This window comes from Ictidomys tridecemlineatus, chromosome X (genome assembly GCF_052094955.1).
Source record: "Ictidomys tridecemlineatus isolate mIctTri1 chromosome X, mIctTri1.hap1, whole genome shotgun sequence".
NCBI classification, from domain to species: Eukaryota; Metazoa; Chordata; class Mammalia; order Rodentia; family Sciuridae; genus Ictidomys; species Ictidomys tridecemlineatus.
This window is the reverse complement of record NC_135493.1, coordinates 75,750,701-75,770,241: the sequence shown is the minus strand read 5'-3', so window position 1 is coordinate 75,770,241 and position 19,541 is coordinate 75,750,701. Positions and strand designations below refer to the sequence as shown.

At 36.2% G+C, this 19,541-nt stretch overlaps 1 protein-coding gene across 3 annotated transcripts in view; it reads left to right on the top strand.

Annotated features, from left to right (window-relative positions):
- Positions 1–567: 567 nt before the first annotated feature.
- The window catches only part of Phka1 (phosphorylase kinase regulatory subunit alpha 1), a 40,124-nt gene continuing 21,150 nt past the window's right edge, over positions 568–19,541 (top strand). The window contains exons 1-8 of one of the 3 annotated variants that reach the window (XM_078033959.1): positions 568–1,584; positions 3,118–3,209; positions 3,572–3,711; positions 12,550–12,706; positions 13,765–13,844; positions 16,149–16,227; positions 16,368–16,497; positions 18,952–19,053. In XM_078033959.1, coding sequence (XP_077890085.1) covers positions 1,545–1,584; positions 3,118–3,209; positions 3,572–3,711; positions 12,550–12,706; positions 13,765–13,844; positions 16,149–16,227; positions 16,368–16,497; positions 18,952–19,053 — 820 coding nt within the window. In that variant the 5' untranslated portion in view covers positions 568–1,544. The remainder of the gene's footprint in view (positions 1,585–3,117; positions 3,210–3,571; positions 3,712–12,549; positions 12,707–13,764; positions 13,845–16,148; positions 16,228–16,367; positions 16,498–18,951; positions 19,054–19,541) is intronic. The other 2 variants (XM_078033960.1, XM_078033961.1) reach the window with 2 other exon arrangements.

Genomic DNA, 19,541 nt, shown 5'->3' with positions numbered 1-19,541 from the left:
GAGTATGAACGTATCACTGTAGTACAGTGACTTTAATTATTTTGAATAAATACTGAGGAGTGGTATAGCTAGGTCATATATGGTGGTTTCATGATTAGCCTTTTGAGGAACTGCTGTACTGATTTCCATAGTGGTTGTACTAATTTACAATCCCATCAACAGTGTAGGAATGTTCCTTTTTCTCCACATCCCCACCAGCATTTATTATTTTTGTGTTCTTCAGGACTGCCACATTTTTATTTTTTATATTGAGATATGATCTCATTAAGTTGCTCAGGATGGCACTGAATTTGCAGTCCTCCTGCCTCAGCCTCCCAAGTAGCTGGGATTGAAGATGTGCTAAAATACATCTTTTTATGATTTGTATCACTACATTTGTTTTTACAGCATTCTGAGTCACTTTCCCACATTTGGGTGTACTCATTAGTGGTCTCACAGTGGGTATGTTGATTGCTTAGGTAGAAAGATTCTCTTCATATTCTTGTAATTCTCAACTTAAGATCATCCAAAACTAGATAATGTTGACTGACTTAGCTGACTTCTCTACTGATCCAGAGAGTGTACTTTTCAACTGTAAACAGTATGAATATTTTTGTAAAGTTTAAAATATTAAGCATCCACAGAGTATATGTATATTTTTATTTCAATTATCTGTATTTCATTATCTAATATTATATGCTGGCATGCAAATAAAGATCAATTAACTTAAAAAAATAATAATATTATAGAAGTTGTATGGTGGAGGGGGAGCCCAAAAGGATATGGACCATATCTACTTCACCAAAACATAGCACATAGTTCACTGCCTGGTACATAGTAGCCAATATACATTTGGCAAATAAATATATGAGGTGACTAAAAGGCCACAAGAGTCTCATAGTGCTTTCTTCATGAATGCCACATGGAGATTTTTTTTTATTAGTAGTAATTGTAGTTTTGTTCATAGATTCTGTTTATCACCAGGCTCAATGTGTTTTGGAAGATTTTTGCCGTTCCCTGACCCTTTCTCACAAAAGTCTCCTACTAGTGGTACTTGAAAGGCCTTGCTCTGCTCCTTCTTCCCTACCTCTGCCACCATCCCATCGCTCACACCTACCTACACAAATTATGAAACACTTGCTCTACCTATCTTAGAATAAGCTCATACTGCTTCAGGGAACCTTAACATTGTCCCAGGAAACCTGAAGAACAGATGGGTCCTGGTCGGTGGCCATATTCTCTAAATCTTAAATCTATGAGGTTGTATAATGATCACAAGCTTTTTAGCCCCTCCATGATCAAAAAGACAGCCTACTTCTGGTGCTGCGTTATGAGTACGGGAGCCCATCATTCTGATTGCTGGGGTAGACTTTGAAGTAACTAAACTGTTCATTCTTTTCTCTCTCCCTCCTCCCACTAATCCTGCAGCTCGCTGTGGTGATGAAGTTGCTCGTTATTTAGATCACCTTTTGGCGCACACTGCTCCCCATCCTAAACTAGCCCCTACCTCACAGAAGGGAGGGCTAGATCGGTTTCGAGCTGCTGTGCAAACAACCTGCGACTTAATGTCCTTGGTGACCAAGGCCAAGGAACTCCATGTACAGAGTGAGTAATGCCATGACTCACTAGAGTAAGGCACAGGATGACATAAAGCCCAGGATGGGGGCGGGATATTGATTACACATAAGCAGGAACTTTGTTTTGTTCACTGCTTTATCCCCAGCATCTTGGACAGCACCTGGAACATATTAGACACTCAAATATTTGTAAACAATAAATCAAATACAGTTTTGCTATCCATAATGCTATAGAGTCTAGTTTAACCAGGGACATGGTAAGGAGAGTCAGAACAATAGATGTGGAGCATATTCAGTTCTAATATCACTGTAAAATGATGGTAAGAAGGAAAAGTTTGGAAAAAATCCTCCTTTAGAAGTAGTTTTGTTTATAGATAAAGCATTGCAAGACTATTACAGGTCAGCTATACAATGGAAAGGGAGATAGTCTTAAGTAAGTTACAATTGGTTCCATTAGGCCAGTTATAATTTTTATAGTTGGTCATTCTAGCCATGTAGATCTGTAATTGTCGAATATGGTACTCATCCTTCACTGCATACTCTTCCCCATGACCCCTTTCCTCTTTCAGTAATATTTATAGTGGAGGATGTCTTCTACTACACATTATTAGGAGTTGCCACGGTTCCTAAAAGTATTCATTGTTTCTGTGTAGTAGCCACAAATGAAAGGAGAGAAGGGCTCCTTGGCCATACCTAGAAAACCTAAATGTTAACATTATTTAAATAATGAGGATGCTTGAGATGCATGCTCTTGCTGTCTAAAACTTTATTGACCATTACTAACCAAAGATATTAAATATGAACTCTAGGGATTCATTTAACATGTATAAAGGAGAAAAGCTTAGCATGCCCTTTGGGTATACTCACTGGAGAATGGGCTTATGTAAGATGAAGTTTATTGTCATATTTCTCGATTGTGAATCAGGAAAACTTGAGCTTAATTCCTAGCTCTGCTACTTACTTGCTTGAGCAGTTATCTGAGCTCTGTAACTCTTTGTATACGTAAAATGGTGAAAATGACAAGAGAGTCTCTTCTTAGTGATTATGGGTAAGTATTTCAACAATGTACTGTAAGTAAGAAATCTTAAGAATATCTCAAAGTTGGTCAGCCACTAGATTGTTTTGATTCCCTAGATAAGTTCATCCAATCACCTATTCTCAGGGAAATCCAACCACTAGCCATCAAGTATTTTCTTAGGAATGTCCAGAAAATATAAAATGTAACTGAACCCTTTGTGTTACTTGTGGCATTCTGCCAAAGTTTCAGTGATAGCACCATCATGGAATTCATTGCACTTAGCAAATTTAATATCTTACATGACCACCTGATGGTATAATTCTAGAAAATCAAATTAAAATATGTTTATTGATTAATTGGACAGTCTTTAAATTATCTAATATTCACATTTCTCTTTTTTTGGTATCAACAAGGAAGAAAAAATTTGCCATTTTTGTTTTATAAAGAATTGACTGATATATGACCTCATTCCTGAGGTCAGCTGTGTATTTTTATTGGTCTCTTAATTAGCTAACCTTCCTAATAAATGTCAACCTCTTGCAGATGTTCACATGTATCTTCCTACAAAGTTATTTCAGCCTTCTCGGCCTTCATTCAACTTACTTGACTCGCCTCAGTCCCCACAAGATGACCAGGTAAATGTGAGCTTGAGTTATTTCTATTTGTGTATGCAAAAAAGCCATCTTTATAGAAAATTATAGAACTAACCATTATGGTTCCTGTTAGTAGCTGATAGTAGGCAAAATACTATCCTGATGAAGATACATGTCCTTTTCAGCTCCGTCTTAAAGTGGAAAAGTTTTCCTAAGTACATTTCAAGAAAACTACTTTGCTGTATCATATGTCTTGATGGTTTCACTGTTTTTGCTTTGCTTTTCATCAACATTTAGAGAATTCTTATGGAAAAGTTTTAAAGATAGAAAGATGACTCATTCTAGGGCATATTAAGTGGAGCACTTGTGGACTTAATTTCTTTTCAACATTTCTCAAACTAAAGGTTCCCTCTGTTCGTGTAGAAATGCATCTTCCTAGAGACCAATCTGGGGAGGTAGACTTTGAAGCACTGGTTTCACAATTAAAGGAGACCACAAGCTTACAGGAACAAGCTGATATTCTCTACATGTTGTATACTATGAAGTAAGTGATGGATATTATTAGCATATTTTAATGTTCATATAGAGAGGAAGTATAACATAGTCTTTTTATTCTATAACAAATATCTGAGATAATCCACTTATTAAAAGAAAAGGTTTTTTTAGCTTACAGTTTTGAAGGCTTCAGTTCATGAGTTATTTCTTTTGGTTCTGTGGTGAGTCAGCATACCATGGCAGCTGCATGTGGCAAAACCATTCACCTCATGGACAGGATGCAGAAAAGAGAGAGAGAAAGACAGGGAGAGAGAAAAGAGACCAGGATCACATAATCACCTTCAAGGGCATTTCCCCAGTGACCTAAGACTTCCCACAAGGTCTCATCCCTTAAAGTTTCCACCATCTCCCAATAGTGCCATGGGCTGGGACTAAACTTTTAACACATGGGCCTTTGGGACAATATTCCAGATCCAGATCATATCATATAGGAAATAAACACAGCTTTGGAGTTTCACTGATCTGGTTTTGAATACAGGTTTGCAACCTACTCATTCCACAACCTAAAGCCTCAATTTTCCTCATTTACAAAATTTGGATTATACATACTTCATAGAATTATTATAAAAATCTATAAAGTTCCTAATGCCTGGCACATCATCAGTAATCAATAATTGCCAAGGATTATTATCAGTATTGTGGTTCTTTTTAAAATATTTATTTATTTATTCATTTTAGTTAGTTACAACATCTTTATTTTATTTATTTATTTTTATGTGGTGGTGAGGATCGAACCCAGGGCCTCACACATGCTAGGTGAGTGCTCTACCGCTAAGCCACAACCCAAGCCCCAGTATTATGGTACTTATTAAGCCTCCATTATTTGGTAAAACCTATAGATATATTCTTAACACAAGAGAAAGAAGAATATAGAGGCTTATAGGAAAAAGAAACTAATATTTTCAAATGTATTCTTATGTGTCATGTACCCCCTTAGTACTTTGTATCTTAAACTCAATATGTCCAAATTGATCTCCTCTTTCTTGCCTACCTCTACACACACACAAAAAAACCCTGCTCTTTCTCCTCTTTTCTTGTTATAGTGAATAGAATATAAAGAGGCAGGATTTATACCTCCTTCTAAATTTGGAAAAAGGGGCTGTTGATGTAGCTTGGTGTTAGTTTACTTGCCTAGCATGTGCAAGACCCTGGGTTTGATTCCCAGCATTGCAAAAAATAAAAAAATTAAATGGACAACAACTAGATATCATGTGCCTCCTGATGTTACTTAAGTACAGAGCATTGCCTATGAAGTTGCTCTTTTTGTCATGTGAATATTAATAAGATCCAATTAGCCTGTTGTTGCCATTATACAATTCTTTTTTCCTAATGATTTTAGCAAGTATCAGTGGTGATTGCCCAGATCTACTATTTCATTAAAGGTTTGCCAAATCCTGGTCTTCTAATTCTACACAATGATCTCTTTAATATGCTCATCTTACTATATCCCTTCCCTTAATTTTTTTTTGCTTCACTTAAGCAGGGGGAAAGTTCAAGAGCCTTAATATGGCACATAGGAACCTCTGTGATAAAGTTCCTGCCTCCTTCCAGATTCCGCTTTCACCATTTTGTGTCCTGTAATTGGTATTCCAGCAACACCAAAGTGCTCGTAGTTTTTCATCAACACTATGTTGTCTCATTTCTGTGTCTTTGCTCATGGTTCCTCTCTTTGCAAGGACTCTCTCCTTCCTCTTCAGTCTGACTTATACTCAGCTTTTCTCATATCATCCATGGAGTCAGCTTGAAACCTTTCACTTTCCTAATCCTTGCTCCTTAAGCATTCCTTGTAATGCAGTACAGACAACTAATACTTTATTGCCATGTTATTGTGTGTGTGTGTGTGTGTGTGTGTGTGTGTGTGTCTGTGTGTGTGTATCACCTCCATTACACTAAGCTCTTCAAGGACATTGACTGTTTTATTGTAGTACTTGCCTTATAATATGTTCTCAGTATAGGCTGGTCAAACAAATGAACTTCTTAATTTAATCCTTATACTTTTTCCATGAGATGATTGGTACCTACATTTATTGCAGATGGGAGGACCAACTCAGAAAGGTTGATCAACTTTCTGAAGGTCACACAGTTAGGGGAAGAGATGAGATGAAAAACCTTGTTCTCTGACTCCAGAGTTCATGCTATTTTCATCAAACTATCCTATTTAATGAGCAAATGAAAAAGACACAGGTCTTCTGTTAGCTGAAAAGCCATTGACCACCAAAGTAAAAGTTTTACATACTCAGTTGTTTAAAAAAATAACCTTCTGGGTGTGGTGGCACATGCCTGTAATTCTAGCAACTCTGGAGACTGAGGCAGGAGGATAGCAAGTTTGAGGCCAGCCTCAGCAACTTAGTGAGGCTCTAAGCAACTTAGTGAGACCCTGTCTCAAAATAAAACATAAAAGGGTTGGGCATTTAGCTCAGTGGTAAATCACTCCTGGGTTCAATCCCTAGTACCAAAATAAATAAATAAATAAATAAATAAATAAATAACCCAAAGAAGCCAGGCATGGTGACACATACCTGTTGTCCCAGCTACTCAGTGGCTGAGGTAGAAGGATCACCTGATTGTATGAGTTCAAAGCCAATCTGGGTAACATAGCAAGACATGTCAAAAATTAGAATAAAAATAATTAAAATAATTCAAATACATTTTTAGCTATATGGGGCCTGAGTTTTTGTATATGCTTCACCTCAGACTTGTTCATAATAACTAAACATCAGCCATGAATACTCTAAACCACTGCACCCCTTCAGAATTCACTAACCTAGACATCCCACACAGTGCTGCAGAAGGACATCACCTAGACATTTAACCCTTACCCCAGCTTCTCCTTTCCCTCTGACAGTTCCCTTGTCCTTCTCCTTTTCTGAGTGACAGAATCTGGGCCAAGGTCTTCTGAATGATTTCATGTTTTGAGAGACTTCCCTTCTTATGCAACCTGTCAAAGTGCCACCCAGTAAAGCTTATTGTGTGTTACTATTTTTCTTAAAAGCCTGGGTCTTATTTTGGTATCTTTGTTTCTTTTTTTTCTTTTGTGGTATAGCACTTTATTCAGGTATGTGTCGTGTACTTATTAGGTACCAGCACATGCTAAATGCAGGGGAATGGAAAGATAGAGAGAGTGAAAGGAGATAAAGGATAAGGACAGAATAACTGTAGCTTGAATAGAACTTGAAGATTCAGAGGGGTAATTGAGATGGGCAGGCAAAACGTTGTACACAAAAGCTCATGCTCACACCAATTCATATGATCCATGGTTGATCACCTCTTCTGCTCCTACATTGCATCCTAACTTGACCATGACATCTGAGTGAACCCTATAATCTCCTTGAAACTAATATTCTATATAATATCAGATCACTTCAATAGGGGTTGTGGGCATAGCTTAGGTTGTGGGCATAGCACAATGCACTGGGTCCATCCAGCAACACACATATACGCATGCACACACAAAAACTTGACTAGATTGTGTATGATCATGCCATGTGGCTATGTGATACACTTGGAACTCCATCCAGTTTCCCTGTGTAGATAAGAAGAATAACAGATGCATTTTCCTATGTTTATTGACAGATATTCCTTCTGTGAATTGTATGTTTATAACCTTGAATTATTTTTTATTTTTCTTATGAATATTAGATTACCCTTTTTTTATACATGTTTCATGTATTTTTCCAAGGAATTTGCCTTTTAACTTTATGTGCCTTTCTCTACATTAAAACTTCAGTTTTTATGTACTCAAACCTTTTGATCTTTTTATTTTTCTCTTTACTTTGTGGTACTGGAGATTGAGCCCAGAACCTTGCACATGCGAGGCAAACACTCTTCAACTGAATAATACCCCCAACCTGATATTTTCCTCTTTTGGCTTCAGGATTTCTTGCATGTATCAGGGATCTTCTCCCCTTCCAGAATTTAAAAAAAATGCTTTAAATACCTTTGATAAATTTTTTAATGTTTTAGGTCTTTAACCTACCTGGAATTTATTTTTATGTATGTCTTCCTGCTCAATATTGTCTAAAATTAGATTCAATGTACCAGAACATACTGCTTGTCTTTCTTTACTCTGTTTCTGATACCATCATTCTTTCAAATCACCCAGAAATTGTATCATCTTCAACTCCTCCTTTTCCCCGCCTCTCCCCACATCACCAAGTTCCATAGGGAATCACTGGCCAAATCTACACCTTCTAAGACCTTTCAACCTAATTTATCTAATATTGCTTCCACTCACAATGTGAGTGCTGTCACCAAAGCTCAGCCTCTGCATGTCTACCTTCATACCTTGATTCATGTTTTTTCCTCTGCCTAGAATATTCTCCTTTGCTATACCACATCTCTATTTATACTTGCAATTCTCTCTATCCATCAAAGTCTAGTTCATCTGTCACCTCCACAAAGTATTCTCTGATCTCTAATAATAAAGAGATCAGAAGTTAATAATAATCTTTCCTGATTCTGAGATCTTATAGCACTTTTTCATACTTTTAAAGTAAATTTGGATAATTTCAGATTTAAAGAAAAGTTTTAAAGATAACACAAAAATTTTCTAGTATCCTTTATCCTGATTCCTCTAGTGTTTCCACTGAGCTTTAATATCTCTCTTTTCTCACTGTCTCTATTTCTCTCTTATACCACCACAACCACCATCTATTCTCTCTCTCTCTCTCTCTCTCTCTCTCTCTCTCTCTCTCTCTCTCTCTCACACACACACACACACACACACACACACACACACACATACACACACACATTATTTTTTGAACCATTTGGGAGTGATAGAGTAGATGGGGATCATGTCTAAAATATTCAGTGTGTATTTCCTAAAAATTAGGAACTCTCTTACATAAGCATACTATAATCACCAAAATCAGAAAAATAACTTTGAAACAATACTTGTATCTATCTGCAGACCCTATTAAGATTTGTCAGACTATTAATGTATTTACTGCAAGAGAAAATCTAAAATCATGTATTTCATTCAGTTCTTGTGTATCTTGAATCTCCATTGATCTAAAATAGTTTGAGTCTCATTTTTCTTTTTTTTTTAAGAGAGAGAGAGAGAAAATTTTTTAATATTTATTTTTTAGTTATTGGAGGACACAACATCTTTGTGGTGTGGTGCTGAGGATCGAACCTGGGCCACACGCATACCAGGCGAGCACGCTACCGCTTGAGCCACATCCCCAGCCCTTGAGTCTCATTTTTCGTGTTATTGATATTTTTAGAACAATAAAGATCATTTATCCTGTAGAATCACAGTCTTGAGTTTTTTGTCTTGTTTTGTTTTTTTCTGGTACTGAGGATTGAACTCAGGGGCACTCAACCACTGAGCCACTTCCATACCCTATTTTGTATTTTATTTAGAGACAGGGTCTCTCTGAGTTACTTACCACTTTGCAGTTGCTGAGGCTGGCTTTGAACTCACGATCTTCCTATCTTAGCCTCCCAATCCGCTGGGATTACAGGTGTGCACCACCACGCCCTGCTCAGTCTTGATTTCTGTGATGCTTTATCACAAGTAAATTCAGGTTATGCTTTTTTTTTTTTCAGGAATACCCCTGAGTGATGCCAAGTTCTCTGTGTGTCATGTCAGGAGGCATATAATGTTGACTAGTCCAATTGCTAGTAGTGTTAACTTTGATCACTTGGTTTGATCAGTTGGTTAAGACAGTAGCTTCAAGATTCCTTCACTGTAAAGTTATTATCTTTTGAAATAAAACATAAATCTTGTAGAGCTATACCTTGAGACTATGTAAATATGTTATTATTTTTGGTACCGGGGATTGAACTCAGGCACGTGACCACTGAGCCACATCCCCAGCTCTATTTAGTATTTTATTTAGAGACAGGGTCTCACTGAGTTGCTTAGCATCTGGCTGTTGCTGAGTCTGGCTTTAAGCTCGAAATCCTCCTGCCTCAGCCTCCCGAGCTGCTGGGATTATAGGTGTGCACCACTGCACCTGGCTAACCTCTTGTAGTATTTCATGTTTTTTAAAAAAATTTGATATATTAAATAGACAATACATTCTCATGATCGAAATTTTTTAAATACAAAAGAAAATATAATGAATGGGTAAAAGGTTTTTTCCCACCTCTAGGTACCCAGTTCCCCACTTCACAGGCAACCAGTATATTTGTGTGTGTGTGTGCAACCTCCAGGGATATTTTATGCTTATTATGTAAATGCAGACATCTGTACTTTATCCCTATTTTGCCCAAATTTAGTATAATATATACACTGCTGTATACCATGCTTTTTTTTTTTCACTGAAACTTTGTATCATGACACAGATTGCTCATCCATACGTCAGGGGATTGATACTGACTGGCTGGCTGTTGGCTAGAATCTCATTACCTACAGGTGGAATAACAGCAAATAACCTCCCCATGTGTGTCTATTTTTTGACAGCATGAATACTGGGTTCTAAGAGTGTGTGTCCCAGAGAAGACCAGGTAGAAGCCGTGTTGCTTTTTATGACAGCCTCAGAAATCATATGGTGTCACTTTTACCTTAGTCAAAAGCATGCCTGGGCTCAAGTAGGGGGAATACAGACCCCACTTCTTTTATTTTTTAATTAGTTAATTAATTTGTTTAACCATTCATTCATTTGCAGTACTAGATATTATACCTAGGTCCTCTCACTACTAGGCAAGTTTTCTACTAACTAAGCTACATCCCAAATCCTTTTTTATTTTTCATTTGGAGATGATCTTCCTATGTTGCTGAGGATGGTTTCGAACTTATGATCCTCCTGCCTCAGCCTTCTGAGTTGCTGAGATTACAGGTGTGGGCCACCACACCTGGCTAGATCTACTTTATATTTTCTTAGTAGCTGAATTGAATTCTATTATTTCACTGTACTATAATTTATTAAACCAGTCTTCTATTGATGGACATTTGTGTATTATCCAGTTATTCACCATCACAATGTTTATAGTGAATAACCTTTAATCATATATCATTTCACATGTGTGGAAGGAATTTATCTTCCAGAAAACCAGAAATTGGACTGAGAGGTTAAAGAATATAGGTATTTTTAAGTGTATAATGGCTTTTTGTATACTCTCTGTATCATACATATCTCTTTCACCATCCATTTTAGAGTTTTTTCATTATCCCAAAGAGAATTCCTATTCCTTTTATCCATTAACTTCCAATTCTTCCATCCCCTAGCCCTTGGCAACCAACCATTAATCTATTTCTTGCTTCTACAAATTTGCCTATTTTGGACATTTTATATAAATGGAGCCATACAGTATGTAGTCTTTTGTAACAATTATCTTTCATTTAGCAAAGTATTTTCAAGGTTCACTTCTGTTGTAGCATGTATCAATTCTTCATTTATTTGCAAATATTATTACCTGTAGGACTCTGCCACATTTTATGTATCTATTTATCAGTTCATGGACATTTGAATTATTTCCGCTTTTTTGGCAAATTTAATAATGCTATTATAAACATTCACATACAAATTAATGTCGACATATGCTTTCATTTCTCTTGGATAAGAGTAGAAATGCTAAATCATGGTAACTATGTTTAACCATTGTAGGCACCACAAAGCTGTTTTCCAGTATTTTTGATATTAATATATATTTCCAGAAAGCCTTCCAGATGGATCACCCCAATTTTTATACCTACCAGGAACATATGGAAAGTGCCTGTTTTAACCAATGCAGTATTATCAAATTTGGAAACTTTTGACAACTTGATATATTAAAAATCTTATCTTGGTATAATGTTAATTTTAATTTTTATTATTATGGGTGAGGTAGAGCAACCTTTCCTATATTTAATACCTGCCAGTATTTGTTTTGTCAGGTTTTCTTTTGTTGTTTCTTATTTTCTGATCTATTTACCAGAGGTCTTTATGTATGTAAAGAGAATTGGCCCTATGAAGTGCCAATATTTTCCCATTTTGTAATTTGTCCTATACTTTGCATACAGTGGTTTTTGAGATCAAAGGTTTTTTTGTTGTTTTATGTGTACAAATGTATTAACGTTTTTATGGCTTCAAACATGTGTTCCATAGTTTAAAATTCCTCTTCCCTCCAAAGTTATAAACAAATTCTCCCATATTTTTCTAGTTTCTTTACATTTAGATCTTTGATACATTTTGAATTATGGTATATACAGTGTAAAGTATAGATCCAACCTTTTTCAAGATGGCTACTTGATTGTCTTAACATCATGTAATAAATAATCTGCCTTTATCACATATTAAATTCCAAATTTCAGAGAACTTTGTATGTCTTTTATGGCCCTTCATAGTTGATTGTGTTGTAGTAATTTTGTGCCAATAATGTATATGTATCCTTTAAAAATAAACACACATCCTTCTTATTTCCTCATTAGTTCCTGAAGTACAATCATACTTTCTGAACTTCCAGTAGGTAAACTAAATCTGTCTTTAGTGTCATCCCTGTTGAGGCCTGTAAAGAGAGTAAAATAATGCATTTTGTCCAAGTATAAATGAAACTAAGACATTATTGGCTAGGTATTTGCCTTTTAGGGTGACTGTTCATCATAGTTTTATAAGGGTTTCTAGTAAATAGTATTAGTTTCCTGATGAAGGGAGGCCTGTCAAAAATAGGTATATCCTGGTGGGGGTTGTGGCTCAGTGGTAGAGCACTTGCCTAGCACTTGTGAGGCACTGGATTCTATCCTTAGCACCACATAACAAATAAAATAAAGGCATGCTGTCCAAATACAACTACAAAAAAGAATTTAAAACAATAGGTATATCCATTATAACACTGAAAGATAAGATTGTTGTTGGATACTTTACTTTTAATTAATATACTTCTGTCTTTAAAATTCCAGAGGACCTGACTGGGACACTGAATTGTATGAAGAAGAGGGTGCTACAGTCAGACAGCTTCTTACTGAACTATATGGCAAAGTTGGAGAAATTCGTCATTGGGGCCTGATTAGATACATCTCTGGGATATTAAGGAAGAAAGTGGAAGCACTTGATGAAGTACTATAAACTCTTGAATTTATGTCATGTCTAAATTGGCATGCTTTTTTGCTTTTTTTTTCTTGGTTCTTTTTAGTTATAAGTAACATAGGGTTACATATATGTAATATAGGATTCAATTATAAAAGCATGGAATATAATTTGCTTTAATTCAGTCCCTGTTACTTCCTTTTCCCTCCTCTCCTCCCTCCCCCTGTTCCCTTCCCTCTATTATCTTTCTGCTATTTGCTTACAGTTTTTTAAAATTACTGTCTTGTGGATGTATATAATGGTAAGATTCACTGTGGCATATTTATATATGTATGAAGGAAAGTTAGATTCATTCCATTATTGTCCCCTTATCCCATCCCTCCTCCCTCCCCCTCAATCCCCTTCATCAACTCCACTGATCTTTCTTTTATTTTGATGAAATCCCTCCTACACTTGCTTTTTCTTTTATTGTACTAGCTTCTGCACATCAAAGAAAACATTTGACCTTTGACTTTCTGGATCTGGCTTATTTCAGTTAGCATGATAATCTCCAGTTTCATCCATTTACCAACAAATGGGTGTGCTTTTTAAAAGTTAGTTTCAGGGATGGAGGTGTAGCTCAGTGGTAGAGTGCTTGCCTAGCATACATAAAGCCCCAGATTCCATTCTAACTACTGGGAAAAAAATTGGTTTCCTTAATTGTTTTTAAGGCAACCACATTCTCTAATCATTATATATGGTTTTTTTTCACATATACAGTTTCTGATATTCAGTTACATTTCTGTTAGTGACAAATGTATATTACTGAACCATAATAACTGTAGACTTTTGAGGTGCTATAAACTATAAGAATTCTACATCCTAAGCATGAATTTACACTAAACTAAAAGTACCTACCTCCAAGGAGTGAGACCCCTTTGTTACTTCCTAGAAATCTCTCTTTTCTGATCTTCATGGTATTTACTGAGGAAGAGAGTTTGGTATGTTATTAGGTTAGGAGGACTCAAAGGTTTCTAGGCTAAGAAGAGAAAAGTTTGTGGAAATATGAGGTTTTATGGAAAGGATACTGTCATGCTGTCTCTTCTTAGGCCTGCACAGACCTTCTATCCCACCAGAAACATTTGACAGTGGGACTCCCTCCAGAACCTCGAGAAAAGACCATCTCTGCGTGAGTATGGCATTTGGTTAGGTTTGATAAGTTTCTCTGAGCATTTAAGGAACTGTGAATTTATACAATTCTATTGCCTTAATCTGTCTATTGATGACAACATCCTCCATACACACTTCTGTCTGAGACATTCAGTAAGAAAATATTGGGAATAACAGGGCATGGGTAAATTAAAGAGAACAACTAACACGGAATAGTGTTTAAACTTTTCTTTTCTTACTAGTATTTCCTAAACCTCTCTTCAAAAAAAGCACAACAAAACATGCAGGTCACTGTAAATTGGCACCCATAGTCAACCAACCGTCCTCTGAGAGAGGAAGTAGAAGAAGGTGTCTGGCTAGAGTACAGGGCTGATGATGCAACTCTATGCTGCTTAATAAGTGATAAAAGTGGTAGAAGTCAAGGCCAAAGTGGGGAAATGGGTACTTTTAGAGCAGAGTGAGGTGGCAACCTTGGAAGAACAGTATCATCAAACTACTCCTGCCTTAGTTCTGCCACAACCTCCAATTGGCAGCAGTACCCTCAGATAGGCTAGGACTGGAGAGGGTGGGAAGAAGGGTGAAAGGCTAGAATGGAACATTTTATTTCTTACACAAGTTTTCCCTTTGTCACAAGCCATGCCAGTAAAACTCATCTGCACTAAATCTGTCTAATTTCATGTCCTGCCAGTGCCAATATATAAATCTGCAAGCAGGTTGTATTTCCAAGAAATATTTTTAGAAGGTTTCTAACTTCATTCATAACTGATCTGCAAAATCCATTTTTCTATGAGGGAGTAATTTAAAACAGGATGTTTATCCTGACTGTCAGTCTACTTCAGTAGCCAGTATAGTGAAAAGTTCATTTTGTAAACGAAATATGTTCTAGATATAGAGTTGAATCAGGAATAAATGAGAGATAAGTGATCAGGGATGCCTTTGCTGATGTCTACATTCTACCTTCTTCCTATTCCATGCCCATGGTTTCTGTTACCTGTAATATCCAGTTTAAACTCCTGATGAAGACTTGGGGAGACATGTCCTAGGACCATGCATCAGGTTCCATGTGTAAAATCCTAGTTATGCTTTAGGAAAATATCCCTATCCTTGAGTGTTAATGTGTTTAGGAAGTCATAGTACAATACCACAGATGGGGTGGTTTAATCAATAGAAAAGAAATGTATTCTCTCACATTTCTGGAGGCTAGAAGTTCAGTGGGGTTGGTTCATTCTGAAGTCTGTGAAGGACTTTTTTCCAGGAATCTTTTCTTGTGGGTGGCCATCTTATTTCTTATGTCTCTTCACATTTCTTCCCTCCACACATTTTCATGTCTAAATTTCCCTTTTTTATAAAGATACTAGTCATATTGGATTAGGGTGAACTCCAGTGACATCACTTTAACATAGCCACCTCTAAAGATCATATGAGCAAATAAGGTTACACTCTCCAGTACAAGTGTTGGATTTCAACTTATGAATTTGGGGGCAATACAATTCAGCCCATAACACTTTGCTCCTGGAAAACCACCTTTTATGACAAAGCAGATTAGTTTTGTTACACTATAAATAATCCAAAAAAGATGGCATATTCCCAGAGTACTTAGTGTCAATAAGAGAGTCACCAGTGTGTTAATTAGCCATTAACATTAGAAAGGTAACCATTATGGCTATAAAGAAATACACAATATTTATATTTAATTTAGTGTGTGTCTGTATATGTATGTGAACTAATGAAACTTGAAAATGAATATGTGACTGCAAACACAAATGGTTTCCAAAAAGCACAACTTAGTGTATTTCTTTATAGCCATAATAGTTAACCTTTCTAATGTTATTGACTAACCATGAAAGACTAGTTCTGGAAGGATATCATGGATAACTTTTAAATAAAAATATTTAGGAGAAGGAAAATCTAGGTGTATAGAGGAAAAAGCAAGCTCCTCTGAGTTGATATAGGCCAGAGTGGTTTAGGGAGGCAATGAATGAACTTTGGAAATGAAAAGAACCAAAATGCTACTGGTTGGGCTGGGGATGTGGCTCAAGCGGTAGCACGCTCACCTGGCATGCGTGTGGCCCGGGTTCGATCCTCAGCACCACATACAAACAAAGATGTTGTGTCCGCCGATAACTGAAAAATAAATATTAAAAAAAAATCTCTCTCTCCTCTCTCACTCTCTCTAAAAAAAAAAAACAAAGAAAAAATGCTACTGGTAATAATGAGGTATTGAGGCAATAACCTGGACTTAGTAACAGGTTTTTAAAATTTTTTTCAGTATATTTATGTTTAAGTGGGTGTACATTTTTTTTTTTACTTTTTTCTTCCTCAGACCTCTGCCCTATGAGGCACTTACTCAGCTGATAGATGAAGCCAGTGAAGGGGACATGAGTATTTCAATCCTTACACAGGTAAGCAGAATTATAATGCCTAATATGCTGATTAATATTTAAAAATTAGTTTTCAATTAGGATAGCAATTTGTAAAGACAACAAAATAGGCATTGTGAGGCCTCATGCATAATTTTTTGTCTATATCCATCTGTGCACAGGAAATAATGGTATATCTAGCCATGTATATGCGAACCCAGCCTGGCCTCTTTGCAGAAATGTTTCGACTTCGAATTGGTCTGATCATACAAGTTATGGCAACAGAACTGGCCCACTCCCTTCGATGCTCAGGTACTCAATTCAGTAATATTTTTAGGCAGAATTCACTTTTCATGTAGATCAATGGAGTTTGGCATCAGAAGGGAAAGAAAGCTAAAACATTTTTACCTATATCTCAGAAGCTGTGTAAGGCAATCTTGTTCTCATGTCTTAATCACTACTATGCAAGTGAAAGGACTGATTTGATAACACTTTTGTATATTGGTTCTGAAACTTCAAAATGCCACATCTTAGGGGCTCTGCACTCGAAATTCTTCTTATCTGCTAACTTCATTCCTCCCAACTCCTCAGAGTGTGTTGGAGAATACTGGAGTGTGACATACTGGGTTTGGTTCTGATTCAGGCAGTGGAGCTTCAGGACATCAAAGTTAAGTCACTATATCAGTAGATATAGGATCAGTATCCTATCTCTCTAGTCAACATCATGATTGATAAAGGAAGACAATATTTTTATTAATATTTGTCTAAAAATACTCTCTTTGAAATTAATAATAGTTGTATTTGTCAAGATAAGTTTTAGTTAGAAAAGTATTTGGGGCCTGTGGAAGCTATAGATAATTGTATAAAGTGGAGGCAGAATTCCCAGCCATTACTCTGTTTTCCATTGATATTTGTTTGATTTCAACAAGAATCGAAAAAAATAGAGACAGGGATGGCGCAGAAAAATAAAATCACAATTGAACAAACTCACAACTGAAGCTCATTGTTTTGGTTAAATTTGTCCAAAATACTTTTAATTGAGGTGTTAATGGATATCTAAATTGATTGGTTTTAATGAAGCCTAAATCAAACATATGAAATAATTTACATTTAAATAGCCCTTCAAAAGAAGAGAGCTAATAACTATTTTATACCTATCATATACCAGTCATTGTACTTTTTGCTTTATATCTACACACCTTTTGATATTTAATCCTTATAACAATTCTGTAAGGAATGTAATCCCACTTTTGCCAATAAGGAAAAAGAAATTCAAAGAGGTTAAATAACTTGTTCAAAGTAATATAGCTAGTAAATAGTATAATTTGAGTTCAAGTATGTCTTACTTTAAATGATATCCAGTTCAGATTTCATTCTTAAAAATAAATGTATTATATAGTATTCTCCAGCTGTGGTATCAAGGGGTATTTTTTGAGAGGTTGTAGCTGTTCCATAGTAAACCTCAGCAAGAGATAACCTCCCATTCTTTGCTTTTCCTTAATCGCCTGTAATGGATTTATTCCCCTGTGGATTCATCAAGCTCTTTAGTTCTTTATAGAACTAAGTCATGATCTCCAGGTTTGGTATATAAGACCCTCAATAGTCTTCCTTTTACCTACTATTTCAATAGTACTTCCCACTATTTTTATAAATCCCCTTCCTTGGAGATCAATATATCTCCTCTGATTTCCAAAGCACTTCTTATCTATGCCTCTCTTTTGGCATGTAATATATACAGTGTTTTATTGTTGTTTATCTTGTTTGCATGTTCCATCTCTCCCAAATGATCAGCCTCTCAAGGTAAAACAACATGCCATACCTGTTTTCACTAACATTGTTTAAAATAATGACCTTCATGTAGTAAACTCTTAACTAGTTCTGATGTTGATGAACAACTTCAAGTTACCCTCTCAGTATTCTTTTATAACTTCATGGATTCATACCTATTCTCTTTTAACTCTCTATTTCTAGGTTGAGAAGTTTTCAGTATTTTATTTGCATATATATATATATATATATATATACAGTCCTTGACTTTCTCTGAATGTCCTCCAGTTCAATTTTTCTTTCATTCTTCTCACTTTCAAATAAAGATTCTACCAAGTACCCTAATGGTATGGAAGTGGGGTGACAGCAAAATTTATGGCCTGGCTAATCCATAAACTGGATTGTCAGTCCCTAAATAATTAAGAGTATATCGCAGTATGAATAGTTAAGTGTATGGTTCTAGAAATATATTCTGTAATTCTCACCTTCCAAACAAGTGACTCAGAAATTCTAAGCAAAAGGCCTAGCACAGTGGCACATGCCTGTAATCCCAGCAGCTAGGGAGGCTGAGGCAGGAGGACATGAGTTCAAAGCCAGCCTCAGCAACTTAGTAAGGAACTAAGGTACTCAGTGACACTCTGTCTCTAAATAAAATATAAAAATCGCTTGGGGGATGTGGTTCAGTGGTAAAGTGTCCCTGGGCTCAATCCTCTGTACCAAAAAAAAAAAAAAAGGGAAAAAAAGAAGAAATTCTAAGCAAGAAAGGAATTAGAGGAGTTGAAGGTATATAGCTCAGTGGTAGTGGTACTGGGCTGTTGAGCATGTGTGCAAGGTCCTGCTTCCAATCCCCAGTACCAAAGAAAAAGAGAAAGGAGTTGGGGAGGAAGGAAGGAAGGGTGACAGAATGAGGGAAAAGGAAAGGAGGGAAATGGAGAAAAATAGGGAGAGTATTATAGACAAATTAGAATTCCTTTTTTCTCTGTCCTATGATTCTGCTAGCTGAAGAAGCCACAGAGGGCCTAATGAATCTCAGTCCTTCAGCCATGAAGAACCTCCTACATCACATTCTCAGTGGCAAGGAGTTTGGTGTGGAACGAAGTGGTAAGATTAAATAACTGCATTTCCATCTCAGAGTGGTTAGTTTAAATGTCTCATTATTATTAAAATGTTTTTCATTTGATAACTGTCATTCTGACCTTAGTGAGATGAAATCTTAGAGTAGTTTTGATTTGCATTTCTCTAATTACTAGAGATGTTGAACATTTTTTTCATATATTTGTTGATCGAATGTATACCTTCTTCTGAGAAGTGTCTGTTCAGCACTTTAGCCCATTTATTGATTAGGTTGTTTGGTTTTTTGGTGTTAAGTTTTTGGAGTTCTTTTTATTTCCTGGAGATTAGGGCTCTACTGACCTGTGTGTGGCAAAATTTGCTCCTAAAATGTAGGCTCTCTGTTTACCTCATTGATCATTTCTTTTGCTGAGAAGAAGCTTTTTAGTTTGAATCCATCCCATTTGTTAATTCTTGATTTTATTTCTTGCATTTTAGGAGTCTTGTTAAGGAAGTTGGGCCTAATCTAACATAATAAA